This window comes from Engystomops pustulosus, chromosome 7 (assembly GCF_040894005.1).
Source record: "Engystomops pustulosus chromosome 7, aEngPut4.maternal, whole genome shotgun sequence".
Classification (NCBI taxonomy): Eukaryota; Metazoa; Chordata; class Amphibia; order Anura; family Leptodactylidae; genus Engystomops; species Engystomops pustulosus.
Window position 1 is genome coordinate 57,174,960 of NC_092417.1, and position 23,957 is coordinate 57,198,916.

At 40.8% G+C, this 23,957-nt stretch overlaps 1 protein-coding gene across 1 annotated transcript; it reads left to right on the forward strand.

Annotated features, from left to right (window-relative positions):
* Nucleotides 1-294: 294 nt before the first annotated feature.
* Nucleotides 295-23,000, forward strand: LOC140069852 (cholesterol 24-hydroxylase-like). Its single transcript, XM_072116041.1, has 15 exons — nucleotides 295-523; nucleotides 2,660-2,737; nucleotides 4,263-4,344; nucleotides 10,007-10,077; nucleotides 10,492-10,578; nucleotides 10,666-10,804; nucleotides 12,330-12,440; nucleotides 13,540-13,696; nucleotides 15,267-15,329; nucleotides 15,411-15,483; nucleotides 15,555-15,639; nucleotides 19,118-19,228; nucleotides 19,751-19,839; nucleotides 19,924-19,990; nucleotides 21,273-23,000. The coding sequence occupies exons 1-15, from the start codon at nucleotides 387-389 to the stop codon at nucleotides 21,429-21,431; spliced, it is 1,509 nt and encodes a 502-aa protein (XP_071972142.1). The 5' UTR covers nucleotides 295-386; the 3' UTR covers nucleotides 21,432-23,000.
* Nucleotides 23,001-23,957: the final 957 nt, after the last annotated feature.

Below are 23,957 nucleotides of genomic sequence, written 5' to 3' on the forward strand. Positions count from 1 at the left end.
CACTCACTGTGCCAGTTATCCTGACCACCTTACACCTGTATGAATTTACTGTATTGTGCCTATATTATCGTGTTGCTCTTCTATAAAAACGTAATGTAGAAAAAGGTTTTTTGTTGCGGTGTTCAATTTCTTTCATTTCCTTTACAATTCCTGCCTTATTCTTTCTGACAAGAATCTATGTAGTGAATACACTGAGCTCCTGAGAGCTTTCCTTTATGTCTGGGCCTCAACCCAAGAATGTGAGAAACGCCTCCTTTTCTTCCTAGGGGAGGGAGGCTGTAGCTCATTGTGCAGCCTACAGATCCCAGCTGGGTTTGGGTTACAGTAAATGCTGCGAGCAGTCGCAGAAGCCAGTTCTGATACCTGTCTCAGTACTAGAAGACGACATGGGGGTGTGGAGTTTTATGTCTGGGGCTGCTATTCTGCTTCTGATCCTGGTCGTCATCTGTTTCCTAGTTTACTGTGGATACGTTCACTACATCCACATGAAGTATGATCATATTCCTGGACCCCCCAGGGACAGGTAAGGAGGGAGCACACAAATAATATTACAGCACTCATCCTAATGACATTCACTTCAGAGATTAACAACAAGCGACATATGCAGAACTTACAATTAAGCTCTTTACATCGCTTTTTGCTGTGTGCGAGCTGTCATATCAGTGGCTAGTAGGGATATTTGCTATAGCGTCTGCGGAGAATATAGATGACATCTCTGAATAAATGGGCTTGACCTGGCTGAGAGTGACAGTCTTATTAGATTCCCCCCAATGTCTATTAAAATCTTTTTGTAAATGTATTTATTAAATTTTTAAGATTTACAGCCCACCAGAAATCTGTCGCCCTCTGTACTATACACAGGTATACTGCACATAGTGTAGTTTACACTGTTTTTAATAAATGTGTTAATTTGTGCCCTTCATTGACCTTCCGATAGTTATTAGAGTAGTTAAATCAAGGTTCTTAAATGCTATTTATCCGTCTCTAGTCACCGTAGGCTGGTCAGCATGTCCTAGCACTAATGTTGTCTAAGAATGTCTAAAGTTTCAGCCACAGTTAGCTGAGTCCCGTGATAATAGTTTCCCTTCTCTCTTTTGACATAAATATCAGTCACGCTCTGAGCCATGTCATATATGTACACTGGTGTATACAAGGTCACTTGAGTTTCTTTCATGTCACTTTCTAAAACTTTTCATCCAGACAATAAAACTTGTCCTCCTGGTTATAGCAGTTGTAACCAGACTCTGTATATAGTCTTAGCAAAGGTGTGACATAACATCATAACTTCATCATTTAAGGGGACATTTATCATACTGGACACCAGCAGTGCCCCACTTCATGCCCCTTTGCGCCCACTTGGTGTGGAGGTGGCATATGGGGGGAAAAAATGCAGCATTTCACAGATATAAGTCCAACCTGTCTCTATCAGTCCTGCTGTACACAAGTTCAGTTGCCCCTAGACACGACCCTGTAACTTCTGACTTGGGGACGGGTGGCCGCCATCTTGGATTTGTGAGTGACAGCATGCAGATGAGATTTCTGTCTGTCTATGCTGTGTGGCTGTAGCAACGCCCCCTGCACAGAGCTCAGAGACTCTAACTGATCACTTCCAGCCAGGAGATCCTGAGAAGAGAGAGAGGCTGCAAACTACAAGGAGATAAGTGATCCTGGAGAAGGGGGAGGCAGGCACATATCTGTGAGATGTAGCATAGCTCACAGTGTAGAAGTGTAGTGGTCTATCAGCCTCTGTGTAATCTCATGCATCACTGATCTGTCTCATCTCTCCTTCTATGTGTCAGTGTATTAGTACAATGTTAGCAGCCAGATGAAAGTTTATATACACCTGTACCCTGGTACTGTAACCACCCTGTCACTCCACAGAACTAAATGGATAATACAGTAATGTGTCTGCTAAGAGAGGCCCCGCCCACACCCTGGAATCTTACACTGAGCAGCCGAGGGAATGATAGGAGCTAAAACAGCAATAAAACTGAGTAGAATTGTGAAGTAAAGGGTTAAAACGATCTTTATTGTGTTAACATCACTAGGGGATTGAAATGTGACAACTTTCTTTTGTAGGAAAACCCCTTTAATGTCTGGAGGTTCACCTCCACGTTGCAATTATTTCAGGGCTTGTACAACAAAAATGTGTCATATTCCACACTCCCAGTTTGTAACACTGCAACATCAGGGAAAGTAAATTTGCCGTTAAACTAGCATCTGTACTTCAATCTGTATTTATATGCTGAAGAACCCCTCAAAAATATATTGGGGCACATTACCTGGATCACTAAATGCAGAATGCATGTGTAGTGTGCAGGGTGTGCCAGATTCTGGATTTCTGGCGCATGTTCTTCATGAATATGGCGCCCCCTGCACTTCCCCAACACAGTGCACCATTTTTTTTTAGGGCAGCACAAATCTGGCGGACTTTGCATGTTCAATCTGGCGCACGGTCTGAATGAGCACCGGAACGCCTCCTAATTTGTGTGATGCCTAGTGCAGTCGCGCTACAAAAGGTTCGCGTGCGACACAATTGTGGTACAGACACTTCTTAAATACCTTTGCAATAAAAAGAACATGCAAAGTCCAACAGAAAACTGATGCAAAGCCCTTAGTAAGTTTTTCCCATCATATTTATTTATTATTTATTTTTCAGTTTTCTCTTTGGACACTCGCCTACAATGATTAAGCTGATGAAAAAAAATATGCTCATGTATGACACCTTCCTGGAATGGTAAGTTATCATCAGACATGAACAGCTCATAACCAAATAGCAGCCGCTTATACATGGCCATAATATTGTCTGCCTTGCGCCACATTTATTAAGTGTTTGGACACTTCTACTAGTATGACAAAAAGGGTTGCAGCCTTGGAAAAGGAGGCATTGCAGGAAATATTCTGTGTGGCACTTTTTTGGTGACCATATACCCTGACTCACCATATTTACTATAGTTTACGCAAGTTTTCTGGAAGAGACTATAGTTACAATCTCCCACAAATCAGACCTGGTCTAAACAGATCCAATTTGGTTGAGAAACTGTTAGTAGTTTACAGACGCTGGGAACAGGTATTGGGAGGTATATTATTACTTGCGTAAAAAGCCAGTCGTAATAAATAACCCCCAATGTTGCCCATTAACAGCCGCGAAACCTGAAAGATCTGCAGATCTGTATGAGTGGGCCCAAATCCCTGCTGCAGTGTGTGCAAACTTGGCCAAGTACTACAGGAAACATATGTCCTCTGTAATTACAAAAATTGTTTTTTGTAATAAATATTATGTACTATTTTTATATTGTTTAAAATACTTATTTGTTTGGAGCCTGGTTTTTAGTGAATGCTTGTCTCCTGCTGCGAACACACGGGATCAGTGTCTGAGCCCTTGCAATCAACACAACGATGTAGTATGTCATGGTGTGCTAAAGCAGCCCTTACTCCTCACTTGATTGGGTCCAGAGGACCCCCTACTTATGGGATAATGAAAGGTCACATACAAATATCCATTTTACAGTTCAAGTAACAGAATTAGTTTGAAATGTTCTGTATTAAAAGGACACCTGTCACCGGATTATCCTACCGAATTCACAGAACGCCACCTATTGCCCCCCTTCATCTCCTTGCCACTTGTATTCTCCTCTTGCCCTGTCACTGCATAAATCGTTATTTCACTTTATTTACACATGCAAATTACTGTAGGTAGGTGATGACACCATTAGGTTGTTGGTAATCCGTCCCCCAGCCTTTCCGGCTTTTAAAATTTCACACATGCATGGGAGAGGAGGGGAACTCCATCACTATGCCAGGCAAGTGTCTTCAAATGTATGGGATATGAGATTTGTGATGAACGCTGATGGAGTGGCTCTTAGGGCTGCAGGTTCACGAATGCACTGGACCGCTCTCCTCTGCGTAGCGTGGATTGGACCAATAGATGTCACCTACCTAATTTGCACTAATGTCCCGGGCGAAAATATAATTATACAGTGACGGAATGACGTCAGGAGAAGGCAAATAGAAGGCTGGAAAGGCGATAGAGGGGGGAGAAGGCAAATAGAAGGCTGGAAAGGCGATAGAGGGGGGTAGCAGGTGGTGTGCTGGGAATTTGGTGGGAGAACCTGCTGACAGGTGTCCTTTAAGAGACAACATTTAGATGTTTTCTGGGCGGTCCTTAAAATAGGTTTTCTAAAAATTGTTTGCACTTATATTTGGCAAGGTGATGTATCCACACTAGTGTCTGTTTTATCATAAGAGGATTTATTTTCCAGGGTGGAAAAATACGGTCCAGTGATACGTATTAATGGTCTGCACAAAACATTGGTCCTTGTTGTCAGCCCAGAAGCAGTAAAGGTAAATAACCCAACATATAGTCACATTTCCCTCTGTGCCTGTATTCTCCTTTGTAAGTATTGATCTTCTTATTGATCTTTCTCAACTACTAAAAACACCATATGTATTTATCTGGGCCATGGCCTTTTACACAATAATATACCTGCAAATAAACAGGTGTGCGAAAAATAAAGTGACCATTCTTTGAACTCTATGGTTTTATGTTTAAAATCTATTTTTTAGAAGCTTAGTACCTCATATACCACGGAAAAGATTCTGTTAAAGGAAACCTACTATTTGGAAATGGTCATTCTGACCCACACTAGACGGGTGACCGCCCACATGGCGGCTGCGCGTGCTATTGCGAAACTTTGGTGAGGAGACCGCCGAAGTCTCACCACCGGCTCGCAGGGTGGCTGCGCATACTATCGCCGATAGTAGGCGCAGCCGGCATGTGAGCCGGCGATGCGCATGCTCTAATGCTCCTTAGGGCTCGGTGACATCACCGGCTCTAAGGAGCGAAGAAGGGAGGGTGGGGGGAAGCGGGGACGGCACTCTGCATGCCTCGCCTAGTATGCTAATGCCCAAGCCCTGTGACGCACACAGAAGCGCCGAGTGGGTTATTAGCAAAGTTAAGAATCTATAGTTATGATCCATCTGTTTCGTTATTATTTTAACCAAATATGTGCCTGCACAAGCTCAGCTCCCCTTATGTGCAGGTTATTGTGGGTCAGAATGTCCATTTCCAAATGGTAGGTTTCCTTTAAAGGGAATCTGTCATTAGTTTTGACCAAAGTTGCGCACTGTGTTAGGTAGCAGCATTGGAGATTGGTGTATACCTTTGTGTGTGTTGTTAGTAGCAGCAGGACTGTGAGTAATGTATTTACTTTCCCAGATTGTAGCTGGATTCGTAATACTGTGGTCCTCTGCATACAATCACTGCTGCACTATGAGGTTGGGGAACAACATGGAGGGGCAAGCTGTTATATGGTAGCTTGTAGAGCAACCCTTATCTGCAATAACTTGAATTAATGGTTTTCGATGTTGATTTATAGAGGACATACTCAGAATCCCCCCAAAATTTGTCCCCTTAAATAAAGCGCATACACACAAATTAACTTAACCAACTTGTGGAGTGACATCAGAGAGTCGGCCACAGCTTTTATTTAAATTGTTACAACATTATAACATATACTCATAGAGTATCAACTTTGACTTAACCATATATCTTCAAGAATTAACTACAAGAATTAAAGGGGCACCTGAAATGCCAGCCTCCTTGGAGGGCATATAGGTCCTCACCCCAAACCACCACACCGCCAGCTGTGACATTACAGTAACTTCACATAAATATAGAGAGGGAGGGAGGGAGGGAGGGAAAGGTCTTCCAGGAAAAGAGGGTGAGTGGAATCACCAGCCCCCTTTTAAAACCTAAGCCCCAGCCCACAAGGTGTGGCTACGATTACCCCTACCCTCGGTCACGTAGCCCACAGCCCAATCCCCTTAACCCTTTACTTCCAGGGACATGCCATTGAACTCTCAGTGACCCAGACCTGCCTGCAGTCACTAGCCCAACGGCTATACGCCTACGGGCTTACAAAACTTCTCGCCACAGCATTTTAATGAGGTTAAGGTCTTGACTGTGATTGGGGCATTGTAGCACCTTAAAGGTGTATTTATCTTAAATGGAAAACCTGGGGAGGCCCTGGCAGTGGGAGGAAAATGGGTTTACTCCCCATTCATATGGTAACAATATTTTTGCTTTTGCCACATGGCCACTGACAGTTCTGTCCCTACTGGGAGTGTCAACATTTTTATAACTTTTAAACCCTTCACCCTTTCCAATTCAACTGACAAAACACTTTAATTCTTTTTTCATCCATTATGTTATAATTGCTGGTGTGGTAATGTTGTCCTGTTCCATGACCCAGCTGTGCTGTGAATTTTCTGGCACAAGGGCCATTTTCTTTCTGGTCACGCCCCCTAGTTACCAAGAAGATGCCCCCTTTAGGGTTGAGTTGGAAAACTGCCTAAAAATGGTCTAAATCAGTGGTGGCGAACCTATGGCAGGGGTTCCAAAGGCGGCACTCAGAGCGCTTTCTGTGAGCTCTCAGGCCATCACCCTAGGATAGATTTCACCAGACTGCAGTCCCAGGAAACTTAAGAGATGCTGCTTTCAGTGCTTTTTTAAAGTAACATATCCTTGGTTATTTGGAACTGCAGGAAGAGTAAGAAGGTGTGAGCAGAGCTAGATTATCTTTCAAGGTTCTCCTGCTGATCTTATGACTCTTTCTGTACGTTGAAACTCTGGAGAGAAGCTACAATGATAGTCCTAATTTGCCCTCCGTCTTTCAAGTGTATTGTTGGCCACAGGGGCCAATACGATTGAAAGTTGTGGACGTACAGGGAGCAATTAGTTTCTGCTTAATTACATTACCAAAAGAATAAAATATAAATATATACCAATTCATCATACTTTATTGAATATTCTAAAAATATATTAGCAGCAGATATATATGTCATAGATAAGTGTCTTACCCATATTGTTGCTATATGGTCGCCCGCGGACTCCCAAACAAGTGTTTCGGCCATGTTTCCTCAGGGGGTACGAAATACATGCAGGGAGATCGTAACTTATAGGCTGACCAGATAGCAGGTGGATGACAATGGCGCATGCGCTTCAAACCAACATCCATCTTGCTGCCTGCTCCACTTCCAGCGTCAGAGCACTGGTCTGCGCAAGTCTGGGGTCCGACAGCTCTATCGGATACCCGGTCATGCGCTGTGTGTTAAAAGACGCCGTGTGAGAGCATCGACGAGTCAACGTCATCTACTGCACAAGCTCCTATCCACCTGTGAGAATATGATACATGTAAGTATTAGTATAAGCAACAGAGAATAAGACATGTGCATGTGTTGAGATAAAGGATAATACAAAAATGCAATCTAATGGTGATACGATGCTCCTGTGATGAATTGCATAAAAATCAACCCATTTAAATATGTGCAATATTAAAAAACATTTATGTTTTATATGCATAGTTCAATTTTATGTACCTTATATACTCGGGTATAAGCCTAGTTTTTCAGCACAAAAAATGTGCTGAAAAACCCAAACTCGGCTTATACTCGAGTCAAAAAAATAAATAAATCAAAACTTGCCTTTCTGGCGGCACCCGTAGATCTTCTGTGCGATCCATCCGGTATTGTTGTGCTGCACAACGGGGAAGGGGGGGCGCTATATACACTGGGGCAGGGGCTGGCAGGCTATATACACTGGGGCAGGGGCTGGCAGGCTATATACACTGGGGCAGGGGCTGGCAGGCTATATACACTGGGGCAGAGGCTGGCTGGCTACATACTGGAGAGGCTGTGACCAATGCATTTCCCACCCTTGGCTTATACTCGAGTCAAAAGGTTTTCACAGTTTTTTGTGGTAAAATTAGGGGCCTCGGCTTATACTCGGGTCGGCTTATACTCGAGTATATACGGTATATAGAGATTTTTCCAACATATTTTAAAAGGGAGCAGCGATTGGTTGCCATGTGCAACTAAAAATATTCTGACTTTCAGACAGCTTGATAAATCTGCCCCATTGACTATATATGAATTTTTCCAACCTAATAGTGCAATAACAGGCAATCCTTCTAAGGTGCAAAAAAGTGCAATAAAGTGACTAGCTGTGCTCCATTCCTTTGATGGAGAGTAAATAATGTCCCTTTGGAGAAACGATAATATGTGTTGTCTTTTACTTGTTTTGTGTTTTTAATTTTGTTGTCTTTTTGAGTAGTTACATGCCATGCTGTGAATTACTGGAACTTGGAGATTGGGATGGAAGATCGAGAAATAAAGAAAAACAAAAAGAGATGGCCATCTCATAGAATGCAATCCTTTTTAAGATACAATGTTGGAATTAGGATTAGGAAGGAGACCATATTATTGTAGTGTTATATGTGGGAGTTTACATCTTTAATTGTATTTGTTGAGAAATTGTAGAATGCTGTACATTCTTGTCCATATTAACATAAGTCGTAAAATTGCACTATTTTGTTCAGGATATTTAGTGTTTTGAGCATGGACACAATAATAGTATGAAGGGGGATCGAAATTAAGTAAGGGTCACGTTGTGAGTGTTGGAGTGTGAGTGTCATCTTGGATGACATTTCATGGTGGTTTATAACAAGAAGCACAATTATGTTCTGCATATGCGATATGGGGATAATTAATTAATAATAACACAAGCTACACACTTATATATGTAATCGTAAGTCACTTTATTGCACTTTTTTTGCACCTTAGAAGGATTGCCTGTTATTGCACTATTAGGTTGGAAAAATTCATACATATTGTCAATATGTTGGAAAAATCTCTATATACATAAAATTGAACTATGCATATAAAACATACATGTTTTTTTTAATATTGCACATATTTAGATGGGTTGATTTTTATGCAATTTATCACAGAAGCATCGTATCACCATTAGATTGCATTTTTGTATTATCACTTATCTCAACACATGCACATGTCTTATTCTCCGTCGCTTATACTAATACTTAGGCTACCGTAGTATGGCAGGCATACATCGGCTCTGCGGAGAGGAGCGGGGATGAGCGCAGCACACCCCCGCCTCTCTCCATAGGACTATACAGTGCTCGGTGCCGTATCACGTAGAAAGATAGGACATGTCATATCTTTGTAGGGGCTACAGAGCGGTACATGTGCTGCACCGTACTGCTCCCGTACAGAGCCGTGAGCCCATAGAAGTGTATGGGGGACATACGTCGGCCGTATATACGTCCCCCATACATGTGTGTGAATGTAGCCTTACATATATCATATTCTCACAGGTGAATAGACGCTTGCGCAGTAGGTGATGTCGGGTCGTCGATGCTCTTACGTGGCGTCTTTTGACACAAAGCGCATGGCCGGGTATCCGATAGAGCTGTCGGAACCCCGGACATGCGCAATAGTGCTCTGACGCTGGAAGTGGAGCAGGCGGCAAGACGGATGTCGGTTTGAAGCGCATGCGCCATTGTCATCCACCTGCTATCTAGTCTGCCTATAAGTTATGGTCTCCCAGCGTGTGTTTCGTACTCCCTGAGGAAGCTTGGGCGAAACGTGCGTTGGGGAGTCCCCGGGCGACCACATAGCAACAATATTGGTAAGACACTTGTCTATGACATATATATCTGTCGCTAGCTTGTATATTAGTTACGGTGAAATGTGATGCAACTTTTGAATGTGAGATAGCCATTATGGCAATGATTTATCTGCAGTCGGCTGATTATAAATTTTTAAAATTTTTAATAAAGCTTGATGAATTGGTATATTTTTATGCAAAGAACGGTGTAACTCCTTTATTCTTTTGGTAGTATAATCATGTCTTTGGAGTAGTTCTGTAATTTTGATGGTGGAAGATTTGATATCTGGTCCTGTAATGTAGCATAATGGAGATAAGGTATTTGATTAGTTTCTGCTTAAACTGTGATCTTGGCACTTAACGATCAATAAGTGGTTTTTGGTTGTAGTTTGGGTACTCGGTCTCGCCATCACTGATCTATATCCTTCAATAAATGTGGCGCATTTAAGGTTAAAATTACGCCTGTTTTTTGGTGCAGCACAGCTTTATAATAACAAATCAGCATTGACATTATATTGATAGTTTAATTTTTTTCTACAGGAATTTTTGATGTCGCCAAAATACACCAAAGATGAATTCTACAAACGCATTGAAGTTCTGTTTGGAGAAAGGTAACCATGGCTTAAGGGGTTTATGTCAACACTTTTTGTTTCTAATCACAAAAAAAGAAGCAACCTTACATCAAAAGTATTTCTTTTTATTAAAGAATGTATGTGCATGTCCATGGTTACTCACTACAAACACTGTAATTCTTCTTGACCTGTTGAATTGGCATTTTAAGTTTTCCTCATCAGGCCAACATCCAGTCACTATCCAATGAACACTGTAATATATCAGAAATAGCTTTTAAAAGTCTCCTTGTCTTTTACCTTGTGGGGGGGGGGGAGCAAAAAGGTGAGTTTTGAATTTCTTTTTTTGTCTCGAGTATAAGCCGAGTTTAGGCTTTTCAGCACATTTTTTTAGTGTTTACGGTATATTCATTTGTATTTTTAAAATAATTTTTTCTCATTTTCTTTACTTTATAGATTCATGGGGAAGGGTTTGGTGACAGATCGAGATTATGACCACTGGCACAAACAGAGGAGGATTATGGATCCAGCATTCAGTAGAACGTAAGAACCTTTATTGATCACCAACAACCCCTTCAAGACGCTTATCAGAGTAACAAGTTTCCATGAAATCAAAACTTTATTTTCTAGCTATCTGATAGGATTAATGGGAACTTTTAATGAAAAAGCAGAAGACCTGGTGGACACACTTGAAGACAAGGCAGATGGAAAATGTGAAGTTGGGATGCACGATATGCTGAGCAGAGTCACACTGGATGTCATAGCCAAGGTAACTAAGACATATTTTTTTTAATTGTCCAACATCAAAGATTGTTCAGAGGTCTTAATTGTGTCTAAACCAATCCCAAAAACAGTAGTTGTATATACAGTAGCTCCATACTAAGCTCAGCTACCAATAAGCTAATACTGGTGTATGTTGCTGGTAATATAAAGGATTCCTGACCATTTTGGCAACTTTGCTTTTGGCCCACTGCTCGTTGCCTGCCAGTCAGTAGAGGTCACATATGGCTATGTTGGGCCAATATTATATATGGTTGTGAAACAGAACACAACTTTGGACACTCAATAAAATAGAGTAGCATGTCAAATATAAGGAAAGACAGACTATGCTATCGATGTGCAACATCCCCCTCCAGGGCCTAGCCTTTTCTTTGGGGACTGGAGGCAGCCGGGGCCCAGAATACCTGAGTGGCTGGCTAGTGCAGCCTTGGGCACTCTGTGGTCATGGTGCTTGGAATGGGGATCGGAGGGCTGACTTACAGCCTGGCAGGTCTCCAGCAGGTAGTGTATGCAAGAAATATAGAGAGAGAGGCTGATGTAGTGGTTTTTCCCTGGGGCAACCTCTGAGGTGTCTGTAGAATGAGTCCCTGGGTGATGGATGGGGGAGCCTGTGGTGGTGACAGCCCTATCCAGGGATCAGATGGAGGCAACGTTGTGCAAATTAACTTACGGTTCTTTATTGAACAACAGGCAATGGCTATAACGATTAACAGCAGATTCTTTACACTGAAAAGGTCATGGAGAGTTGGTCTGCAGGAAAGTTGCACACAGTCTGATAGTAGATGCAGACTGGTTTGGTTCAGATGGAACTGAGTCCAAGTGCTGAAAGCTGCAGTTAATTCTCCAGACTTGCCGTGAGTGCCAGTAGGCCTGAGGCACTAGAAGTTCCTGGGATGAATGGCTGAGACAGCACTGAAGGTGTGCTCCTCACTCTCCTGACTGAGACAGACCATGAGGTCTGACTTTCTGCTCTGACCATGGGCTCTCACACAGCAGGGGTTTTTATACTCCCCCTGGTCAGGTGGTAGCACCTCTCCAATAACAATCCAGCATTCATAACAGACAGATCATTGGATAATTACATAAACCAGTTAACTGTTGCCTTGCCAGGCAGTATCTACAGCTGCAGTTACACTATATTTAGATTCTACATACTAGAGGGTTCATGATTCCCCCGAACAGCTCATGACCTGGAGAGGGCGCTATTCAGAACTAGCAGCCTGCCTATGCGTTGGAGGGGATGTTGCATATGCTTGTTAGAAGTATTTTTTTTTTTAGAATTTCACCACCACTAACTTTACTTCAAGTTACACGATTCACCTTCTATCAGCGCAGAGAATAGAATTTTGTGAGAAAGGTTTTGTCTATGAAAATGAAATTTTAAATGGCACAGTTGGCTATATAAAAATGGAAAAATCTATATACAGTACTCATTTTAAAACAATAATCTATCAGTTATTTTATGTGGCAAGTGGAGATTTATTATTATTATTATTATTATTTGCATTTGTTAGGTTGCTTTTGGGATGGAGTTGAATTCCCTCCACGATGATCAGACACCATTTCCCAGAGCCATATCGACTGTTATGAAAGGAATGGTTGAGACACGGAATCCTTTAGCGAAGGTATGTATTATTCTGTATAGGGGGCAGGCTTCAAAGTCAATATTAAAACGTTGTCATACTAAAATACTATGTTAAAGGGAACTTGTCATCAGGAGCCCTTTTTCTGGTTCCCACATGTCCCCATAGAGAATAGTGTGTATATTGCCAAAGTGTTTTTATAATGAAACTGTCTTTTTCCGATAAAAAGAAGAGTTAGATGAAATTTTTATTGGAAAAATGCAGTTTTATTATAAAAACACTTTGGCGATGTGCACACTATTATCTATGGGGACATGGGGGAACCCAAAAAAAAGGCTCCTGATGATAGGTTACCCTCATTTAGAACACTTATCTATAAGTCAATGTGAAAACCACTTATTTCTAGATGACCTATCCCTTTTGTTGTAGTGAATAGATTGCTTGGAAGGAATGCAATTCTTACTGCCTTATTAGGCCACAGACCATGGCTCATTACAATGGTGCTTTAAAGGAGTCTACCAGTCTAGCATCAGCTTTTCACTCATACCTGTTCATGTTATTGTTAGTATCAGCAGGAAAAAGGGATCAGTATGGTAGCTTTTCAAAGTATCCTCACACTGCTATGTCCTCTTCACCTCCCTTCTACTCAAATTAAAAGCTGTGGCAGGCATCTAGTTTAATATTTCAGCTTTCACTCAGAGCCTCTTGGTCTGTGGGACAACTCAATGCAGATTGCTAACAGCACCGGCAGAACTTTTGAACAGTTCTGCTACTACTAATGTCATACACAAAAAAGTCTGGTTACACAGATCTTCAGGGCTGATACCTAAAACAGCTGACAGTGTTATGTGTTTATCACATTTTTGTGTATTTAAGTAGTAGGACTGTGAAAAATACTCTTTAAGTCCTACTTTTATTATGACTCACTCTGAAGACCTCTCTACAATAAGCTGCTCTACAGCTCTTTGGTTGTACTCTAAGTAAAATCAGTTCCTTCTTGGATATTTCAGCTGTAACTCAGAGCATGGAAGCAGTATCTGTGGAGTAACTCAGTGTAGAAAGCAGTGTAGAATGAAGTCTATCCCCAAGTAGCACTCGCAGAGTTGCTTGCAGATTACAGTTAATTTTTCACTTTTCATAGTATACTCCAGGAAAACAGGCATTTATCAGAGACATCAAACAGAATATTAGACTGCTGAGGAAAACTGGCCAAGAATGTATTGAGAGAAGAATGAAGGCGATTCAGGATGGAGAAGATCTTCCTATAGATATCCTCACACAGATTCTTAAAGGGGCAGGTATGCAAACAGTAAGACAGAAAATGTTAATATTAATGGTCTATTATCAGTATCAGCAGTGGTCGAGTTCCACTCCCTGCACACCTATTACCCCCATATAGTCCTACTGCATGTGTACTGCTAGACCCCTCCTAACCTGAAAATGATGACCTATGCTTCACGAAGATAGAACTCCAATACACCTTAACGTTGCTTTAATAGTTCTGGGTTTATGTGTAATCCAGTAAATTTCATGAAAGGTTCTTTATGCTAATAATCCTCGGTTGTGAAGAATTGTAATACAATAATAAAAATGTCATTTATTTCTAAAGTGCACACAATATGCTATAGAACCTGGTAATTCACTACACAGTAACATATTACGAGCATACATTATAATTTACTGATCATGGAAGTCCATGCCCACTGCCTGTTACAATAGTTCTTTTACTCTTTGCTGGTCTTGCTCACAAGATCCTGAACTGTACAATGGATCTACAGTCAAATGCTTTATTATGGCGATTGCACAGGCATGTAATGTACGTCTAGAGCTAGACTAGTGACATGTGGAAGAAATAAGTATGGTAACAGGCATTGGATGTCCTGAAGTGTAGCCAGGGGGGGGTGGATGAGGTCCTGGAGCTGGAGTCCGGAGGGGCTCTGTTAATCCCCCCCAAAGCACTTGGACTCATTAGCATATTTATTAAAACACTTTTTCAGGGGAATATATATTATTAATTATATTTGAATATTGAAAGGTTTAAGGATGAAGGATTTTAAGACCTAGAAGACCTTTATGTCGGTTTAGGGAGCTAAAATTGCATGATTGATTTCCTTTAAAGAAAATCTCCATCATAATGCATTATGATAAACCAGGGCTACATTTACACGACCGTATGTGGGATGTATATGTACGGCCGCAGGTTTGCAGCTGTACATGCGCCCCCCAATGGCCGCACAGAGCTATACGGTGCTGCACACATGTCCCATCTTTCCCCGTGTTATGGCGCCATGCACAAAGGATCACTATGGAGAGGGGCGGCCGTAACCATGCGGGCATATGTTCGTGTAAATGGAGCCTTACTCGTAGATCCAGGAACAGCTACCGTGGTAATCTTGTAATCTTCTTATATTTGTTATGGCCTTATCCTTCTAAAATAAACTTATAATTATGCTAATGAGCCTGAGTGGCTCTGTGGGGTGTTTCCAGAGTGCATCAGTGATGTATTTTCACAGGCTGTTACAATGAGAAGAGCAGGTCTCCCCTTCCCCTACACTTCCTCCTGCTGCCAGATTACACAGGCAGAGGGTGGGGGAGAAAGCGGGGGCAGGGGACATGTTGTGCTCATTGTAACAATGAGTGAAAAGACATCACAGAGGGGCTCTGGTAACACCCCTAAGAGTCCTTAAGACTCATTAACATAATTTTAAAATTTTATTTTAGAAGGAAGGAGGCCATGTATAACAAAAATAAGAAGATGACCAGAGTCACAATGCCTAGATCTATGAGTAAGTGTCCCTGGTTTATCATGATGAAGTTTGATTTTCCTTAAAGATGTGTCTTACCATATACTTCTATATGTTCTTTCAGAGTTGGAAGATGGCTGCAGTATGGAGGATTTAATAGACAACTTTGTCACATTCTTCATTGCGGGTTAGTAACTGATTTTATTTTAGGTGATATAGTGATTACTATCTATCTGCCTACTTATCTGTCTGTCCATAATTGTTTCAGGTCAGGAAACAACAGCCAACCAGTTATCCTTTGCTGTGATGGAATTAGCACGGAACCCAGAGATCCTGACAAGGTGGATCAGTCTATTAACCATGTAGTTCTACAATTATATTAGCTGTTCCTATAATGATCTTGATTTATTAGGGTCCAGTCTGAAGTGGATGAAGTTATTGGTTCCAAAAGAGACATTGATTATGAAGATCTTGGAAAACTGCAATATCTGTCTCAGGTACTATTATCTGTAATAACTAGCATACAATTGTAATGTGCTACACACCGTAACATATCTCAAGTATATAAATTCATTTCTCAAATATTCTCTATATAATTCTCTATATTTTTCAAATATATTAAATGTATTGCAGTGTTTTATTTGGCCACTAGCTGCTCCTGTTGTAGCACTAGCCAGGAGGAGACAATGCCAGGGGCGGACAGACAGGCAGTGCAGCTACTGTGGTATAGCTGGAAGCATGGGAAATAAATTTGCAAGTATGTTTTCCAAGGTGGGATGAGACAAACTTTGCCTCAAATTTAAACTATAGGTAGACCCTTTCACATCAAGCATGACTTTATCAAGAAGCATAGTGACTATTCAGACTAATAGCCAAACCAGTGTATCTCAAGTCTCCATATACAACTTCAATAGTGGCCATAAATAGAAAACTCTGCAGTTTCTTCCCTGCCCTGCGTCTGTGGCCTCTCATCAAGCCAAACCAGTTTCCTACACTGTGCTGATGAGATGCAAAACCACTGAAATGGCGCTGCCCACAGTTGGAAATCTCTTCCTTATGGAATAGATATACTGGTTTGGCTATTATCCTGCATCATGTCACTAGGTTTCTTGACAAAGCCATGCATGATGTCAAAGGGTCCATGTCAGAAGAAAATGACCTAATAGACCATTTCCAATGTGCTGTCAAGTATCTTAACACCTACCACATCATGTTTCTTTTATTGTCCAACATGGTGGCATCTGCAGAAAATCAACTTTGAAGTGAGATGTAAAATGGTTGTTTGAAGTCATGGAGTGGAGATCTCAACACTGAAGTCAAAGTCTCCCTACCCCAGAATGGCATCTTCACTTCAGGGTCCTGCATCAAGGGACATAAATAACCAGGTCTCCTGAAGTCTGGTGTATGATGTCCATCACAGCAGCATTCTGAGTCAGGGAGAGCTTGTATGCAGGGCTATACTCTCCTATCAATGCCTTTATACAACCAATTTACAACTCACTTCAAAGCTGACTTTCAGGCTACATTCACACGACCGTATGATTTCTCCAGTCCTGTATTTACGGGCCGTATGAGCCCGTATATATGTGACGTTTTTCATCCGTATGCAGCACGTATTTAACCCGTATTTTATACATGCCCATAGACTTTTAGGGCATACAGAACTGAAATACGGGAGAAAATAGGACATGCTCTATATTTTTATACGGCCAGTATACGGTACGTACACTCCAGTGTCAAAAACGGCAATATAAATGGTTGGACGTATTGTCCATTAAAATGAATGTGGCTGTATGTAGCCCGTAAAAAAACGGTACGTATACGGCCGTTTTCATACGTCCGTGTGAATGTAGCCTCAGTATAATGCTTCTATTCTCAGCCATGAAAGGAGCATGATTTGGAAGATGTTTGCAAACATACTGGTAGTGGTTTATTAGGTCAATTTCTGGCGACAGGTTCCCTTTAAGGGGGCTCCCTATAAGGTATCTTTGAAGCAAAGTTTTCCTTCTTACAGCCTGGAAAACGTATTTATTTCTCAGCATCCCCAGTGGAGCATGCATAGCCTGTAAGTTTCCATATACACCTTCAATAGTGATGTTTATTGGCAGACTCTTAGTTTCTTCGCTGAGCTGATGCATGTGTTGCTGGAGGTTTTTTGTGCATTTTTTATAGAGGAGAGTAGTCCCACTAGTATGCATTGGGGCTTTCTTATAGTACATGCTCAGGATTAAAGGGATTGTCTGAGTGGCCTGGGGTGGGGCTGTAAAAAATAACTTTAACTGCCCTTCTCCGGCACTCCCAGTGTCCCATCGGTGCCGTGTTTCTGTTTGTTTACAGGAAAGCTCCAACAACTTCCGCCTGCCCGGCACTACCATTGGCCCTGTGTACAGATACAGGGATTCGTGTCAATGTGTACCAGGCACTGGGACAGGGGATGGATGGGTGTGCATGGCAGGCGGGCAGGGGCACAGCTACGTTGGATGCTGGTGCAGGACACCGGAAGTGCCGGAGAAGGTAGATTTTTCTTTTACACCCCCTTTAGGCCACCTCTAGATTTTTTAATACAGTAGGACAACCCATTTAAGTCATAGTTTAGACAACATGTGAGCATCTCTCTTATAGTACATGTGCAAGAGTGTGGGAGGTTCCAGTGTATCACAAACTGTCAGTCTAGCCAGAGTTGTTGCTCAGGGATGTAGCATATGGGTTGCAAAACACGATTCTTAAAAGAGCTTCCTAAATTCATATGCTATGTGTCTTATTGCTTTAATGATGGTATTTCAGACTGGATGTTAATTATTGAATTAATTTTATTTACTGTTTCTGGAAAATAAATATATGGGGAATGGGTGATTTGTGATCAATGAGGACCATGGCATCTGAGGTTTAAACAGGAGTGAACAGTGTCAGCCTTGATCTTTTTAACCAAATTGAGGGCTTAAGGTGAAACTAGGTTAATCAGGTGGTGGTATGTTATAAAGCAGGAATGAATGATCAGATTGTAATAATAATGTTTTGTGGAAAAAGATTAAAGGGGTATTCTGGGAATATGAACGTCTGATACAAAAACCCATGATGCTATAAATAAATGAATATAACATAATTCAATGTCATAAAATGGAGCTTAAATAGTTTGATTTTATGATTCACAATATTTTATCGCCTCTCTAAAGTATGCAGCATTATCACCAAGATGGCTGCCACTTGAAACTGCAAGTCCCATGATCTTTTAGTTCTCAGTAACTCCTCCTCCTCCGCTCCCAGTGATGATGTAACAGACTTTCTTGCTCTGTAACCATAGTAATGATGTGTAACTGCCATCACCAAAACACCGGCCATACTGGATGCACTGCAACCAACTGCAATGCACTTTCATGGTGATCACATGACCTGTACAGGCAGGTGCAGGACATGTGACAAGGACATGTGTCCAGCGGCCATCTTCTGTCCTGTGTCTGCTCCGAGTAAATCATAGGACTGATTAAAGGGCCGGTAGCATTTTAATTCTTCATTATAGTGTATGTCCACTGCATTTTTCTGCTAAAGGGGAACAAAATTTTAAATTATAACTAATATTAGCTTATATTTTAACGACCCATTTGTATATAAATTATGGTCCTGGAATACCCCTTTAAGTGTGACTTGTCATTTATATCTGTAGTATTTAAATGCTGAAAAAATCAGGGGGTGGTCTTATCAGCTATAGGCAGCCATCGCTGTTCCAATACCAAAAGAGTACCAAAAGCCTCTCAGAGAGAGGCATCAATCATTGATAGAACCACCCTAATGACTGCTTCTAAGCCAAGAAAGAATCTCATCCCATAAAGCTATATACTAATCTGCTCAGCTCCTTGTGCAGATAAGACTACATTTTTAATAGTGATAGAATCTCTCAAACTCTGAAGACCAAACTTGCCTTATTTTTCTGCGTTGAAATACTGTAATAACAAAACTAAATTCTCTCTATTCTATTAGGTCTTAAAGGAAACTTTGAGGTTGTACCCAACAGCTCCTGGGACATCAAGATGCATACAAGAGGAAATGTTCATTGAAGGAGTAAGGATTCCTCCAAAAACAACTCTAATGGTAAGTGGTAGACTTTGCTGTTACACATGCTAAAATCATGAAGAATTAATAAAACCCGAATCTTTCCAATGGAATCTTGAACCTTCTACCATAGGATAAAGGCACAGAACAAATTAAAGAGCCAGTAGCATGTTTTTATAATTACAGTACAACCAGTCCTTGGCTTACGTACAAGGTTCTGTAGGTTTGTTCTTAAGTTGAATTTGTATGTAAGTCGGAATTGTTTTTGACAACTGGATTTTAAAAATGTTGAGTTGTCATAAGAACCAGGAGTAACAATAAAGCTTTATTACAGACACCTTTGATAAATGTTATTGCCTAAGGCTAAAGTACAGTAAATTACCAACATCCAGAGGTCTGTTTGTAACTAGGGGTCGTCTGTAAGCCGGGTGTTCTTAAATAAGGGACTGCCTATATACTGTACATCCACAGCATTTTTTTGCTAAGGGTAGCACATTTTTAAATAACAATGCTTTACATGTTAACTTATATTAAAAGATATTGAATTTCTTTTTGCTGTAGTTTAATTCTTACATCATGGGTCGAATGGAGAAATTTTATCAAGATCCCTTGGTCTTTAACCCAGACAGATTCCACCCGGATGCTCCCAAGTAAGTGTAATCCATTCTGTAATGTTACACTTATTGCTCTGTGCTTTATGCAGAGATTATATCACAGTTTTTTGTCATTAACAGGCCTGGTTATGCTTACTTTCCATTTTCTCTTGGACCACGATCATGTATTGGACAAGTTTTTGCTCAGGTAAGTTCATCTGAATAAGTATTTGAAAACATTTCAAGTGTAGAGATTATTCTAGTATATTTATTTTTTTTTCTTTATGCATATTGACTTCCAACATATTCTACAGACTTCTGTAGAAGCTACAATTTAAATGAGTCCCTATTTCAATGTAACAACAGTAACCGGTCAATAGTAAACAGTGGCACTCACCATTAAAATTTCATCTTTATTTCATTGTGGGATACAAAATTCCGAAATATAGCCACTGCGGGACAGAGATAGGCAGGGGGTAGCAGGCGACAGCCGTTTTGCGCTGTCTGACGCTTTCTCTCTCTAGGAGAGGCTAGAGAAAGTGGCGGACAGCGCAAAAACCTGTGTCACCTGCAACCCCCTGCTCCTATCTCTGCCCCGCAGTGGCTATATTTTTCGAATTTATTATCCCATGATGAAATAAAGAAGAAATTTTAATGGTGAGTGCCGGTGTTTCTTTCTCGTTGCTATTGTATTGTTAGAAACCTGTTGCTGATGCTGAGCACCAACAACCCATTTTCTTATTATTGCTATCTCGGACAATAACCTGCAAAACAACCACAAGGAGTTTATATAGTGCCCCTTTATTTCATTTTTATTTTCGAGCAGTATCCCTTCAGCCACCAAAAGCGGATTGGTTTTCCATTTATTTAGTGCCACAATTTCTAAACAGATATGTTCTATTTTATGTGAAATCCCCTTCCATATAGGTGAATATTTTTGACTATTTGAAGGGTCTTACATCAGAATAAATTAGCTTGGACCATCACATATCGGCCATTTTGCTCCATATAATAGTTAAACCTCTTATATTCCTATACATATAGAAACAATTATAGATCAGGGACACAATAGATGGAATCCTTGGAGTTCTTCTATGGCTAACCAACAGTGATTGTGTCCTTAGTGTCCCCAGACCTTACAGTGCTCAAAAATGAAAATCTTCTTGTTCAGGTGTAAGATGATAGCAATTGTTAAGCAACAAGATGAGGCCTCTATGTGGCTTGTAAATCTGGACCAATGTCATGTTTAGATAAACAGTATTAAGAACATCACGATGTCAGTGCAATGATACAAATAATCCCCAACAATTTGGGTTTATTGATATTAAGATGTAAATAAATAAAAGATAATCTACATGTAAAGTGTCTGTCTACCTAATGTCCACCAAAGTATAGCACCTCTGTTATTCAAAGGAAAGAAATTAATCTTGTAAAGGTTTAGAAGTGTGACAATTTATCCCATTTATTGTTTATGTTCTCTATATATACAGATGGAGGCAAAGGTGGTCATGGCCAAGCTCCTGCAAAGATATGAGTTTCAGCTGGTGGAAGGGCAGAGCTTCAAGATCTTGGATATAGGGACCCTGCGACCGATGGATGGCGTCATCTGTACACTGAGACCTCGAGCAGAGATCAAATCTCATAAATAATCTGAGCCTCAAAGAAACAAAGTCTGACACTGTATTTCTACCTGATCTCCCCGTGATCACACTTATTTTTGTACTACTAGGCTGTATATTATACATTAGAGATAAATAACTTGGTATTGTATATTGTTCTATGTTGTGTTGATCACGAATGGGCATATTCTAAACAAAAACTGCTTAAATGGACTCCAACTAAAATAGGCAAATACATTTTCCTGGTTGGAAAAAGAATAACATCCCAGAAATCAATGCCTGACTTTTCATAAACCTTTTAACATGACTTTGGATTGAACCAAACCAGATAGCATTGATAAATGAGTTGTTTGCTCCTCATCAGTGCAGAGCAGGGAGCTAAGAGGTCATGGAAGCAATCAGCAGAAGGGATATGTCTCCTTAAAGAGGCTTGTAGAGGGAACATTGGCTCTACTAAGAAATATGGGGAAAGAATATACAAATACGAAAAAAAAGGAAAACCGTGTCTATATAGGGCAGCATAGTAGCACTTCTGCCTTGCAGTGCTGGGGTCCTGGGTTCAAATCCCACCCAGGTCAACATCTGCAAAGAGTTTGAATGTTCTCTCCGTGTTTGCGTGGGTTTCCTCCTGGTACTCCGGTTTCCACCCACACTCCAAAACATACTGGTAGGTTGTTTAGATTGTGAGCCCTATGGGGACAGGGACCACTTTGTCATGCTTTGTGCACCGCTGCATAATCTGTAGGCGCTATATAAATAAAGATTTTTTATTATATTATTATGCAACCTTTTAGAACAAGGCATATACTCCTTTCAGCACTTTTCAGCAACCTGCTTACATATGCTTTACTACTTCTTCAGACCAGAGGACTTTGTCGATCACGAACATGGACAAATGAATTTCTATTGGCTCCTTACTTCCATGTATGAGCCACAAATCTCAGAGCAGGTCCTATACATGACTGTGTTTCGGCTCCAAACAGACTTTGTTGTGTCTATGGGCGAGTGTACCAGTGACACAATCAACAAAAAGCTGCAGATACATCGGGGCACATTAACTTATCCGTCCAGAGGAGTTTACAGAAAGTGCGTTGTCCGATGAGAATGCACTATGCCGCGATTCACTAGGATTGCTCTCCCGATATCCTACATGTGTCACCTCCCTGCTCAGGTCCGCCGGGGTTCACCTTCTTTTTCCTGGTGCATGTAAGTGCTGATCTTGCGACACAATTTGAAAGTTAAATCCTGCGCTCAGTTTGATTCTGTGGGATCATCTGATGGCCATCCCCTATTTCTGTCGCATAAAAAAGCCGGCGCAGCTGCGACAAAATCCGATCGCGTACGCCACAATCCACTGTTAACTACCTGTCACAGCCGTACAAAACCCGAAAACATCGTAAAATCCGACGAAAGTGCGTCTGCGGACCCTTAGTAAATAAGCCCCATTGTTTCTAAGTATATTTTTTAATGCCTACTACTTTCAGTAAATCCTATAGCTATTAGAAAATGCCATCTTTTCTTATATGCCTTTATGGAGGTAAAGGGGTTGTCCAGTTATAATAAATTTAATGTAATAAACGAAGAGTTATATAATTTTCCAATCTACTGTCTGTATCAATTCTTTGTGGTTTTCCAGATCTGTGCAAGCACACAAACACAACACCAAGATGTGGTTATATGATAATGCTCCAAAGTTTTTTTTCTGAATACGCTATGTTATCAGTACTCCGTCATATGACACATATCAGAACATCTGCGAAGACTCGAGTCATAAACAGGTGGCAATCTGCTAATCTAATGTAACAAGTCCTCACCGTTCAGTCTAAACTTCTGGTATCAGCTCGCTACAATTACTTTTTGCAGGTGTTCAGTGGCGACATAATCCGTATGGTTCGTGTAACCATAAACTGCAATTTTTTTACAAAATTCATGAGAAAGAATTCACCTTCATTTGTAAAATGAGGGAGCTGTTTCATAGGGGATCTTTTAGTCCTTCTGGAAATAATATCTAATAGCAGATCCTGTTTTACCATTAGTTTGAGGAGCTACTTGACCACTGCTCCTTTCAGAACCATCCTGAGTTGACTAAAGATACTCTTCCTGCACTATGTAGTTTGCCACTATGTGGCAGTATGACAACAGTCTCCACTCTTAGTATTCTATTATATTACAACCAATAAAATATTAATCAACCCCCTAACCTGTAAGGATAGAACAGTGACAGTAACACTATTAAAACTATTGCAACAGAATGTCACTCAGAAGCAAATAACAGAAGGGAGTGTTCTACAGCCACTGACAGGTGAATAAAAGCAACTGAGGAACCACAAGTGTTGCAAAATGTGAAGATAAATGATATGGATGTATGTAATTCTTTTTAAAGATGGAAGACCCATCTAAAGCTCCCTGTTCCTGCATAATGTACAATATGTATCTTTAAATTACTGTACACTAGATCAATTCTTTTGCAAAAACAAAACAAAATTTGCAAACAAACCAAAAAAAACCTAACAATGCACTAATACTGCATTTTATTCTACTGCTGACTTAGCAAGT

What these genes read in the sequence shown, in the direction of transcription:
- LOC140069852 (XM_072116041.1), top strand. Translation starts at nt 387, where the DNA reads ATGGGGGTGTGGAGTTTTATGTCTGGGGCTGCTATTCTGCTTCTGATC. An exon ending in CACGGAATCCTTTAGCGAAG is followed by an intron (nt 12,441 to 13,539) that starts GTATGTATTATT and finishes CACTTTTCATAG; the next exon opens with TATACTCCAGGAAAACAGGC. An exon ending in AACCCAGAGATCCTGACAAG is followed by an intron (nt 15,484 to 15,554) that starts GTGGATCAGTCT and finishes TTGATTTATTAG; the next exon opens with GGTCCAGTCTGAAGTGGATG.